Here is a 12,699-nt window from a genome sequence, read left to right as displayed (position 1 = left end):
GGGGGAGGGGGTTGTTATTCCATGTGTGGCGAGGTGGCGATGGGAACAAATAAAGTCAGACAGTATGAATTATGTACAAGTGTATATATGTATATGTCTGTGTGTGTATGTATATGTGTACATTGAGATGTATAGGTATGTATATTTGCGTGTGTGGACGTGTATGTATATACATTTGTATGTGGGCGGGTTGGGCCATTCTTTCGTCTGTTTCCTTGAGCTACCTCGCAAACGCGGTTTGTATATATATATATATATATATATATTATATATATATATATATATATATATATATATATATATATATATATATATATATATATATATATATATATATATATATATATATATATATAATGCACCGAAACCACAGCTCCCTTTCCACACCCAGGCCCCACAGAACTTTCCATGGTTTACCCCAGACGCTTCACATGCCCTGGTTCAATACATTGACATCACGTCGACCCCAGTATACCACATTGTTCCAATTCACTCTATTCCTTGCACGCCTTTCACCTTCTTGCATGTCAGGCCCCAATCACTCAAAATCTTTTTCTTTTTCACTCCATCTTTTCACCTCCAATTAGGTCTCCCACGTCTCCTCGTTCCCTCCACCTCAGACACATATATCCTCTTCGTTACTCATTCTCTCCATGTGACCAAACCATTACAAAACACCCTCTTCTGCTCTCTCAACCATACGCTTTTTATTACCACACATATCTCTTACCCTATTATCACTTACTCGATCAAACCACCTCACACCACATATTGTTCTCAAACATCTAATTTACAGCACATCCACCCTCATCATTTTTGCTTTCCGAGATAATGTTCTCGATTTCCACATATTCTTCAAGGCTCACAGAATTCTTGCCCCCTCCCCCACCCTATGATTCACTTCCGCTTCCATGGCTCCATCCGCTGCCAAATCCACTCCCAGATATCTAAAACACTTCATTTCCTGCAGTTTTTCTCCATTCAAACTTACCTTCCAATTGACTTGACCCTCAACTCTACTGTACCTAATAACCTTGCTCTTATTCACATTTACTCTCAACTTTCTTCTTTCACACACTTTACCAAACTGGGCCACCAGCTTCTGCGGTTTCTCACATGAATCAGCCACCAGCGCTGTATCATCAGCGAACAACAACTGACTCACTTCCCAAGCTCTCTCATCCACAATATATATATATATATATATATATATATATATATATATATATATATATATATATATATATATATATATATATATATATATATATATATATATATATATATATATGAGCAAAACAACCAGAGAACGTAAAATAACAGTACAAAAACTTAAAATTGGTGTGAAGCAAGTACTTTTAAGATAAGAGTAGTGGATTAATGACGAAAAAATGAGTGATGGCTTGGGAAACGCAGACGGCATAAAGAAATTTATGCTGTGTAACAGAGAATGTTTAAGAGTTGGGGCTACACGAGGGCAAAATCGAAAATCACTGGCAGGGCATTTAACACACCACACACTGATATGGAAAATAGGACAACACAGGAAAAACTTACCATGTCACAAAGTTTATATGAAATACTCGGATATTATGACGTTAGGCGACCCTACAATCTATGAAGAGCACAGGTACAAAACTTCTAGCGAGGATATTAATGGATGTAATAAGCCCGTCTACTTTTTCTGAAAACGCTTGACGGATTATTGCTCTTCCTAACTGTATATTCTTTTTGCACTAGCGTTAGCCTGTAAGTGTAGGGTTAATGTTTACTTTAGACTATACAAAGATCCTTCACTGTTTTGAGCGACTCCCTCAACCATGATTAATCCGTGAGACTTGTAGAGGTAGTCAGACTCCTCCATGTTGATGGTATGGACGCAGGACGTAGCGCAAAATGTTCCCTTGGGAGTACTACAATGCCGGACTACCAGTATGTACCCAAAACCCTGGAGACAAAATACGTAGCTAACAAAGCTGAATAGTTCCAGTGATACGCAGTTGTCTCATGGGTGATGCTATGTCCTTGTTTTGACCTCATTACTGGCATGGGATTGGTACTTTGTCCTTGTTCTGATCATCAATTACATAGGTGGGGACTATGTCCTTGTTCTGACCTCAGTGGCTGCATAGGGTGATGCTGTGTCCTTGTTGTGATCATTAATCACGTGAAATGGTGTTGTGCCTTTCTGACCTCGTTTATCGCATGGCATGGTGTTTTGTCCTTGCTCTGACCTTAATGATAGTAGGGGAGACTCTGTTCTTGTTCTGTATTCGGTACTAGCAAAAGGTGGTGGTGTGTTCTTGTTTTGACCTCATTAATCGCACGGGGTGGGATCTGTTCTTACCCTGACCTCATTACTCGCCTGGAGTGAGCAGCATCCTAACTCTGGCTTCATTTCTCACCGAGACTGATTACTGAGTTTCAGTGATGGACTGCTGTCAGTGCGGAGGATCTGCAATCAGTTTCACACACATCAACACTGACGATTTTGGGAGTCAGCGGGAGATTCTGAGGTGCTCAGCTGAGAGATGAGAAGTCTGAGGGCGCATGTCTTATGGAACATCTTTTAACTCCAGGCTTACTCCAAGCTTATTAAACATAACTTCCCAGCCTTTCTGTTTGTTTGGTTGGAATACGCACGCACACACACACACACACACACACACACACACACACACACACACACACACACACACACATACACACACACGCACACACATACACCTCGTGTCCAGCTGTCAATTAGTATTGACCGGTGAAAGATGGAGTGCGTCAGGCAATAGCAATTGATGTGCAGGGAAGTAATATCAATACTCATACGATACAATGTCACTTGACTGTGCATAGATCCGAAGCCTGTATTGTATTAGTACGTAGGTAGTAGCGCGCGAACGTAAATGTGCGTTTATGTATCTGATAATGATATATGCAGGGGAATTAATGAAACCCATTGAGGATGAAAAGGCCCTGAAAACCTATGGCAATTATCAAAAGGGACTAAAGGAAGGGAATCACCAATAGAATGAATATAAGGAGAAGCTGCTGTTAAAGGTAATTGCAGTGGCAAGGGAGGTGGTGTTGATGAGTTAAGGATGTTGGTAAATGGTGTCCAAAGAGAGGCGGAATACGACGGAGGGGGAACTGATTAATAGTGTGTGGAGAGAGTGAGGAAAACTGGGAGCTAAATTGCACAACAAAATGAAATTGGACGAGAAAATGCAGGGGGACAGAGGGGAAGAAAGGGCAGATTGAGATGGTGGCAGATAAGGCAGAAAGGGTGGTGAACCAAGCGAGGATGGTTCAGTTTGCTGCGGTAGTTAAGGGAAGATTGAAAAGCGAGTTTAAAGTTGAAATTAGGGAGAAGATCGTAACGAATGGGAAAACAATCAAGGACGTGACAAATAGGTCAAACTGAAGAAAGTCAGTGATTATATCTGGGGTGAAGGAGCGAGAGAGATCAAAGAGTTGGAGAAGGGAATGGAGGAGAATATGCAAGAACTGGGAGATGCATTAAGTAAGATTTGAGAGGATTAGACAGTGGTAAAGAGAACACTGTAGACGGTTATAGACTCTGGGAAAATAACAAGGAAAAAAGACAGACAGATCAAAGTGATACTTGATAGTGTTGACCATAGGAAGAATTATTTGATGAAAGGCAATCTAGGGAAAGTAAAGAAGGGTAAAATACATGAAGAGCTGAAACAGATAAGGAAGAATTTTGGACTTGTCAAAAGAGTTAAAAGAATTAATCAATGAAATCTCTTCAGGAAAGTCAAGTTCTTAGCTTTACTGCAAGAGCATAATGATAATGATTTTGATACAAGGAGGAGAAAAATGGAACGATATGCAGGTATGAATTTCGAGGTTGGAAGTAGCATACTGTATCAAGGTAGATGACGTATGTTTCAAGGCACAAGAACTGCGTGATGATTGTGAGAGAGAAAATACCGATATACTACAATGAGTGAGGCAAAACTGAACTCATTTATCAACAATTTTCTCAGTGAACAAAAAAATATTGCAAAATATATATATTCTTTTTTTCGAATCTATGAAAAATTTGAACAAAATATAGATATTTTTTCTTAAGAAGTCAGACTAAGCTCTTTCTAGATCAAGCAAATGACATTATCTACTGCAATGTACAGTGAAAGACAAAAGTCTGTTTCTGGGATTTGGTGAAAACATTTCGTGAAAGACGAGCAATCTGACGGGCGCTTTCCCGCATGATATGATCGGATGATGTCTCTGAGCAGTGCCTCTACACACACCTAGAGGGGAAGGTTAGATCTTGTAATGCCTTAAGAGATCAGGAACAAAGTAGCTGATTTGGATATGGATATTGAAGAGGCCAGGGGGACATAAGTAGACATCTAGATATGAAAAAGTGAAAAGGAATGAAGAAGATATACTTTTATTGGTAGACCAATAGACTCAGAGCTCACTATATGAGAATGCAGTGTGTGTGTGTGTGTGTGTGTGTGTGTGTGTGTGAATTTTTCCACAACATTAAATCATCACTGAGGAGCAGGACAGTTTGACTATACGCTCACTCCTATAGGTACGAGTAGGTAATCACACACACACACACACACACACACACACACACACACGAACAAGACAAGCCCCTCACAGCAAATCGACTACACAGTAGGTCAAGTTACAGCAAATTATGTTTACGAGTTATAGTCAGCGGCAGCGTAAACAAGGCTGTCTGACAGCGTAGGCAATGCTGTTGTTCATCTCAACCCCGCAAGATATCTAAAACTTAGCTGCAAAACAAGGTTATCTTTGGCACATGTTTACCTCATGGTGGAACATGCGACACCCCAGTATTAGGTCGACAAGCATTATATTACCTGGTGATGGAAACATACAATCAGTGGTTGAGTGGCTTAATGAATACCGTGAAGATCTATAAATCGAGTACCTCGGTTCGATCCGAGAGACTCAGAGAGAATGGAAGAAGGGAGACTATTCTAACAACGAGATAAATGTTAGGATAGTGAAGCTCGCATGGCGGCAGGTGAAAGAGAGAGGGAAGTAGATCAAGGAAGTAGAATAGATCGACAGATTAGAGAGAGAGAGAGAGAGAGAGAGAGAGAGAGAGAGAGAGAGAGAGAGAGAGAGAGAGAGAGAGAGAGAGAGAGAGAGAGAGAGAGAACAGATGGCTGGAAAAATAGTAGAGGGACGAATATAGTTAAGAGAAAGTGATTGAATTAGAAGAGAGTGAAAGACAGGACAACAGACACACACCGAGTAAGTGGGTAACGCACGACTTAATGTCGCATGTAATGCACCATTTCTCCTCCTCAGCTACGACGCACGCGAGGGCGAATTCTCCTGGGGGAAGCACTGGGCCGAGGAGTCTGTGGTGGGCAGTCGGGCGTACTTCGCGTCTACTTCGGAGCCGCCCGCCCTGGTGCTGGAGCCAGCCCTGCCACGTGACCAGGGCATCTACACCTGCAGGATCGACTACCGCATCTCCCCCTCCACCACCGTCACCGTCAACCTCACCGTCGTTAGTGAGTAAACAGAATGATCGTCGGGACCTCGTTCATTAGAGGAGTTAATGGTTTGTGGCTAGTAATTAGGGATGGTGCCCAGGGAAATGTTGACGGTATTAGTGCCATCAGACTTCCCTACCTCCCCCCCAGTTCCTAATTATAGGGGAAAATACTTGAGAGAGAGAGAGAGAGAGAGAGAGAGAGAGAGAGAGAGAGAGAGAGAGAGAGAGAGAGAGAGAGAGAGAGAGAGGTTAAAAATAGATCTCTTCCTTTTTCCTGCTTATCTTGCTGACCATTTTTCTGAATTGGCCATAATCTTTCTTGTCAGGAGTTCCATCGTGACAACAGGACAAGAATCCGCTACAATTTAATATCTAATATTTTCCTCGGAGAGAATGTTGGTGCGTCTGCAGAAAATGGACAACTGAAGTTCTTTTATTCTTTTTAAATTCTTTAAGATAAAGTTTGCCTTCTAATAGCAAACACCGGAGACAGCTGAAACATGGGTGCTGTAGTGATGCCATTATCCCTTTAGAACTACAACTTGTGGAACGTGACATGTGCGTCAGATTACATGGAAACGATGTGGTTGAGCGTGAGAGCCTCCCTCACTCGGTATGTCTCACTTTCAGTGACATGATAAGTGATCGAGTAGGTAGCGAAGGAGGAACACCTCCCACATACTTATCTTGCGGTTGGAATCATTTTGTCGGATGTATTCAAGTGTTCTTGAGGAACGAGTTCTCTGACTCATATGTTACTTATAATCCTCGTACAGACTGATGTGCGGACTCGAGATCCCTTGTTAATTCCACCAAACACTGACGTCTTGTTTTTATCTTGTTTTTCCAACCTTAAAATCGTGGATTCCAAACGTAAAGTAAAAATATGAAAATCCGTTGTGACAGAAAGTCATAGATATAGAACGAGATTTATTTTATGCTAGGTCAGACGGGCTGGAAATCCTCCCCTCTCGTTTTTTTAAATTTTCCAAAAGAAGGAACAGAGAAGGGGGCCAGGTGAGGATATTCCCTCAAAGGCCCAGTCCTCTGTTCTTAACGCTACCTCGCTATCGCGGGAAATGGCGAATAGTATGAAAGAAAGAAAGAAATATATATATACATGGATGGTATTGCAGTGGAATTTATTAAAAAAGGGGGTGACTGTATTATTGACTGGTTGGTAAGGTTATTTAATGTATGTATGACTCATGGTGAGGTGCCTGAGGATTGGCGGAATGCGTGCATAGTGCCATTGTACAAAGGCAAAGGGGATAAGAGTGAGTGCTCAAATTACAGAGGTATAAGTTTGTTGAGTATTCCTGGTAAATTATATGGGAGGGTATTGATTGAGAGGGTGAAGGCATGTACAGAGCATCAGATTGGGGAAGAGCAGTGTGGTTTCAGAAGTGGTAGAGGATGTGTGGATCAGCTGTTTGCTTTGAAGAATGTATGTGAGAAATACTTAGAAAAGCAAATGGATTTGTATGTAGCATTTATGGGTCTGGAGAAGGCATATGATAGAGTTGATAGAGATGCTCTGAGGAAGGTATTAAGAATATATGGTGTGGGAGGCAAGTTGTTAGAGCAGTGAAAAGTTTTTATCGAGGATGTAAGGCATGTGTACGTGTAGGAAGAGAGGAAAGTGATTGGTTCTCAGTAAATGTAGGTTTGCGGCAGGGGTGTGTGATGTCTCCATGGTTGTTTAATTTGTTTATGGATTGGGTTGTTAGGGAGGTGAATGCAAGAGTTTTGGAAAGAGGGGCAAGTATGAAGTCTGTTGGGGATGAGAGAGCTTGGGAAATGGGTCAGTTGTTGTTCGCTGATGATACAGCGCTGGTGGCTGATTCATGTGAGAAACTGCAGAAGCTGGTGACTGACTTTGGTAAAGTGTGTGAAAGAAGAAAGTTAAGAGTAAATGTGAATAAGAGCAAGGTTATTAGGTACAGTAGGGTTGAGGGTCAAGTCAATTGGGAGGTAAGTTTGAATGGAGAAAAACTGGAGGAAGTAAAGTGTTTTAGATATCTGGGAGTGGATCTGGCAGCGGATGGAACCATGGAAGCGGAAGTGGATCATAGGGTGGGGGAGGGGGCGAAAATCCTGGGAGCCTTGAAGAATGTGTGGAAGTCGAGAACATTATCTCGGAAAGCAAAAATGGGTATGTTTGAAGGAATAGTGGTTCCAACAATGTTGTATGGTTGCGAGGATGGATGTGCTGGAAATGAGATGTTTGAGGACAATGTGTGGTGTGAGGTGGTTTGATCGAGTAAGTAACGTAAGGGTAAGAGAAATGTGTGGAAATAAAAAGAGCGTGGTTGAGCGAGCAGAGGAGGGTGTTTTGAAATGGTTTGGGCACATGGAGAGAATGAGTGAGGAAAGATTGACCAAAAGGATATATGTGTCGGAGGTGGAGGGAACGAGGAGAAGTGGGAGACCAAATTGGAGGTGGAAAGATGGAGTGAAAAAGATTTTGTGTGATCGGGGCCTGAACATGCAGGAGGGTGAAAGGAGGGCAAGGAATAGAGTGAATTGGATCGATGTGGTATACCGGGGTTGACGTGCTGTCAGTGGATTGAATCAGGGCATGTGAAGCGTCTGGGGTAAACCATGGAAAGCTGTGTAGGTATGTATATTTGCGTGTGTGGACTTATGTATATACATGTGTATGGGGGTGGGTTGGGCCATTTCTTTCGTCTGTTTCCATGCGCTACCTCGCAAACGCGGGAGACAGCGAAAAGAAAAAAAAAAAAAATATATATATATATATATATATATATATATATATATATATATATATATATATTCTAGCCTGTGCTAGGTACCCATTTTATTAACCAGCTTCGAGGGGATGATGGACAATTGGGCAGACTGCGGACCGACTGCCACGACGAAGATTCGAACCTGTTCGGATCCGACCCCCATGCGGCCCATACATGCGTCACGGTCAGCGAAATGTTAGAAAGCAAATAAAGAATAATAATAAATCAATTTCTTATTGATGAAAGTTTATGACAATTCTTTAAGTATATGCTGAGTAAGACATGCAACAACACAACGCTAAATTCAAGCGGATCCAGAGATAAAGTGGCGATTTAGACAGAATCCGTTGAAAATAGCCTACTGCTAGTATGAACGATGCAATCTGAGCATGCATATGTAATTTGAAGCGAGACAGTATTCACGACAATGCTTTATAGATTCAGACAACACAATTTGCTTTGAAATACACTACGTTCACCTAGAAAAAAGAATGGACGAGACTTTGTAATCCTACAGACAGATCTCAGCACAGTACTGATAGATATATCTTTGGTTACTGTGATATGGGATACAGACACAAGGAAGCGTTATCGCCAACACGCTGAATCCTGGTAACATTCTAAAGAGGCTGGCCGTGAGAGATGACCGTGATGAATACTGACGATTGTGTCAAGAAATGTTTGGACACACGGATTCAGATTCCAACCCAAAGCAGGCAGAAAACGGATCATAGAGTGTGCTCCGGATATGTTATGGTAAATGGATATATCAGTTGCAGAGAGATGAAAAGCTCCTTCACAAGGGCGTCAGGAAGGGTTCCCACTGTAACCTATCGCGGGAGAAAGTGATCTGAAGAAATGTGAGAGAGATAGATATGAGGGACCTGGGATTAAGGCCACTTGTAATGCGATCTCACGATTTAAATGGAAAACCTTTCAAAGCTCGAGCGAGAAGAATAAAATCCAAGAGCAGTCAAAAACATCAGTTCTAAGATCAATAAGTGGAATGTTTGGCCGTCTGGTGGTGATTAGTCAGAAGAAAAACGTATCTGTGACTGAATTATCCTGGTATTCCTTAGATCATCAACCCCTTTCTACTGCAACACCAGGTGGGAACTTGGTTAAGGCAGTTGAGGTGCCACTGTTCAAGGAATCAGGAAAAAGAAGCAGGGATGATTGATGCAGTGCCTTGTCTTGGTACATGGATCATGAATGAAATGACAACCAGTTATCCCCACAGTCTGAAAGTGGGTACAGTGAGGACCTGTAGGGATTTAGCATTTCTGATATTCAGAACCATTGTGAGATACTGGAATATCATCAACTCGTGTTGACTGGGTTGCTGACACTCAGCCAGTTCAGTCAATAACCATAAGAGAAACCGTCACATGGAAACCAGAGAAGGATCAGGGAAGACAATTGTCTATTTAACAAACCAAGGTAATCGACCAACAGTTCAGAATATCTCGCTGTCATCTAGATTTTAAGATACCTACACGTATCAAAGTTGTTCTCAGATCTCCAGATACAGATGGATCAGTTCTTGCCATAGGTACATCCCATGCCATAACAACAACCACAATTTTCAGTGCATGAACACAGCAGTCAGAAAAATTTCAGTCTCTCCAAGGGTGCATCTGGTCCAGGAGATAATGTAAAGCTTTGATAGTATAGCATGCAGTCAGCGGTTGTGACTATACAAGTGTATATGTGGGAAGGAAAGGAACAAAAGGTCAGAAACTAGCTAGAAGTGACTAAGCATTTTCGAAATGTCACGACACAGATTAACAGATCACTTGCAGTTGACACCGAAGCATCACACCGAGGTGAACCAACAAACTACAGATTAAATGGTTGTCATGAAGACTCAGATATTAACAAGTTACACCTCGCGATGTCTGGATCACGAACACTAACTTATCAAATCACCTCCATACAGCGATACACGTTATAAAAATGTGATTCTTGGATATCACCAGCCTACTATTTGGTGACATTTCATAGATTTTGAGCCAGCTGTGCCGGCACACACACGTCACGGCATTTGAATGAACAGTGGTTAGTAACGATATCTCATTACATAAGATGCATATTCCCGCAGAACCACAGTACTCGGTTATGTCAGCTGCAAATAGAAAGGACGTGCCGGAGATCGCTGTCCATGCGGGATCCAGCATTTCAATTTTACTGGCGCTTGATGAATGTGAAAATAAGCCATTGTTTACAGACACAGGCGAAAATGACATGTTATCTGAGGTTGATTCAGCCATTACGCGAAAATTTCTCGGAGAAAGACATGAATGGGTGGGGGAGTTGCACATAATTGCATTAATTGTACCTTGTATATATACGTTTCACATCATATATCTCCTGATTAACTGACCTGCGAGGTGTGATTATTATGTTGATTTGTTGAATGTATTGGATTCGCTGAATGTCGTTATACGTTTACAAATACACCACTAATGCTACAAGTTCCATGTATGGCTGTTGTTCACTATTTGGTATATATAACCGTTTATCTTGTAATCAATAATCATATCTCAAGTATACCGTTTGTGTAGATTATTAATAATTACTTTCTTACATATCCACGTGTGTTGAGTTGAACTCGTAGCCACTACAGACCTTAAGTCATCTAAGCCTTAGTTCATCGTACATGTGTCATCATCTGCCAGCGTGACATATGTTGTCTCCTGATGATTCACGAGAAATACAGCTCGGCTGAGACTGGTGCAATTTTACCAGCTAAAGGCTACTAGAGCACCGATATCTTCCCTCAATCTCTCTTTAACAAAATACTGGATGTAAGAACAAAGCAACGTGTGTAATACAAATACAAAATGATGTATGTATGATGGATGCCATATGAGAGCAAATTATGAAAGTATGCTCACAGTCGATTTTAGGAAAAAAATTTTTTTCGTAGAAATTTCGTCAATTTGACACATTATCTGCCTTGTTGACTAACCTTAGCGGACAGAATATGATGCATCACGCAGCATATGTCTGTTGCAACATTACTAATGAAGTAATAACGATTTACCTAGGGTTCGAGCCCCGATCCTACTGCACAGAGGGCCGTTACAACAGGACCTGAGTTCGAATCATTTATGCCTGTAGTGAAATCGTTATCATCTGTTCCATGTGTCTTGCATATGTTAAAGATACGTATTGACGATGTACCAATAAAAATCCGAAGTATAAGATATTTTTCTTTTCGTTTACTTCACAAACTGGTGTCCATCGCTCTTACATGTCTGTGATACTGTATCACAATACACACTTGTTTCTGGTTAATGTCACTAATTCATGAAGATCAGGTTCCAAGGAACGAGAAAATGTCAGTTAACGTATGTTGTACAAGGGGCCACAGCTATCCTCAGGATTGTATGAGGTTGTAAAACTTAATAGTCACAACTATGACCACTGAAGGATAGAGATCTATCTTTCCTACTGTGGCTCAGGAGGTGCACCATCATGCCGACCGAAAACATCATGTGATACACACCTGGTCTTCAGGAGCCACGTAGCTATTTCCTGCTGGTGGGTGGAATGTTGTAACGCTGGATCGTGTAAGTAAATATTGAGCTATGAAAAAAAAACCTGTAGCTTAAGGTCGGTAAGTAGAGGCCTCCAAGACCTTAAGGATAGGGTGTCCAGGGGCAAGGGCGCAGCAAGACCTTGAGGAATTGACCGTCTGATGATAGCCACTGACTAGATAACTCACGGGATATGTAAAGTAAACAGAACTAATGTCTGGCAGAACGTCTTAGCTTCCAATGATATCTCTCTCTCTCTCTCTCTCTCTCTCTCTCTCTCTCTCTCTCTCTCTCTCTCTCTCTCTCTCTCTCTCTCTCTCTCTCTCTCTCAGCACGTGGATGAACGGTTTTTAGGAGCTTTATTCAGAAGCCCCATGCATCCACCCCCATTCCCTCCCCAAGGAGCCCAAGTGGTAAAAGTCTCATAACTGGATCATATATATATGAGTAGCGTTGTAAACATAAACAATAACAACGTCATGAGACACTGCGTCATAGGACTGGAATGTTTACCCAAGTAATGGCAGTGTTGCTCACATTATGTTGTGTCTTTTGTCATCTGAACAAAGTTAATAAAGCTCTTAAAGACGGGGAAGGGGAGGGATGGTGGCAACCTCTCGAGTTCAAACGCGCGCGTTTGACCCAAACAGTACATTTCTCTGTTCTCCGGATCACATCATTGTGAGAAATTAGTGTCTACTGGAATGAAAGACAAAAATTTATATATATATATATATATATATATATATATATATATATATATATATATATATATATATATAAACAGTAATTCACTTTTGTGCTGGAATTTTAGTAGCTCCCATGAATGAAAATAACTTCAAGAAACTAGATGGTATGCAAATGTGCATAATAATTATATCACTCGAGA

General features: G+C 41.3%; 1 protein-coding gene across 1 annotated transcript in view; it reads left to right on the top strand.

The window, feature by feature from the left end:
• LOC139762523 (uncharacterized) overlaps window positions 1–12,699 on the top strand; it is a 414,664-nt gene that overhangs the window by 278,350 nt on the left and 123,615 nt on the right. Inside the window, exon 3 of the mRNA XM_071687516.1 lies at window positions 5,320–5,528. Coding sequence (XP_071543617.1) covers window positions 5,320–5,528 — 209 coding nt within the window. The remainder of the gene's footprint in view (window positions 1–5,319; window positions 5,529–12,699) is intronic.

The sequence above is a fragment of the Panulirus ornatus genome, chromosome 3, assembly GCF_036320965.1.
Source record: "Panulirus ornatus isolate Po-2019 chromosome 3, ASM3632096v1, whole genome shotgun sequence".
In the NCBI taxonomy this organism is placed as follows: domain Eukaryota; kingdom Metazoa; phylum Arthropoda; class Malacostraca; order Decapoda; family Palinuridae; genus Panulirus; species Panulirus ornatus.
This window is presented reverse-complemented; position numbering and strand designations above follow the sequence as displayed.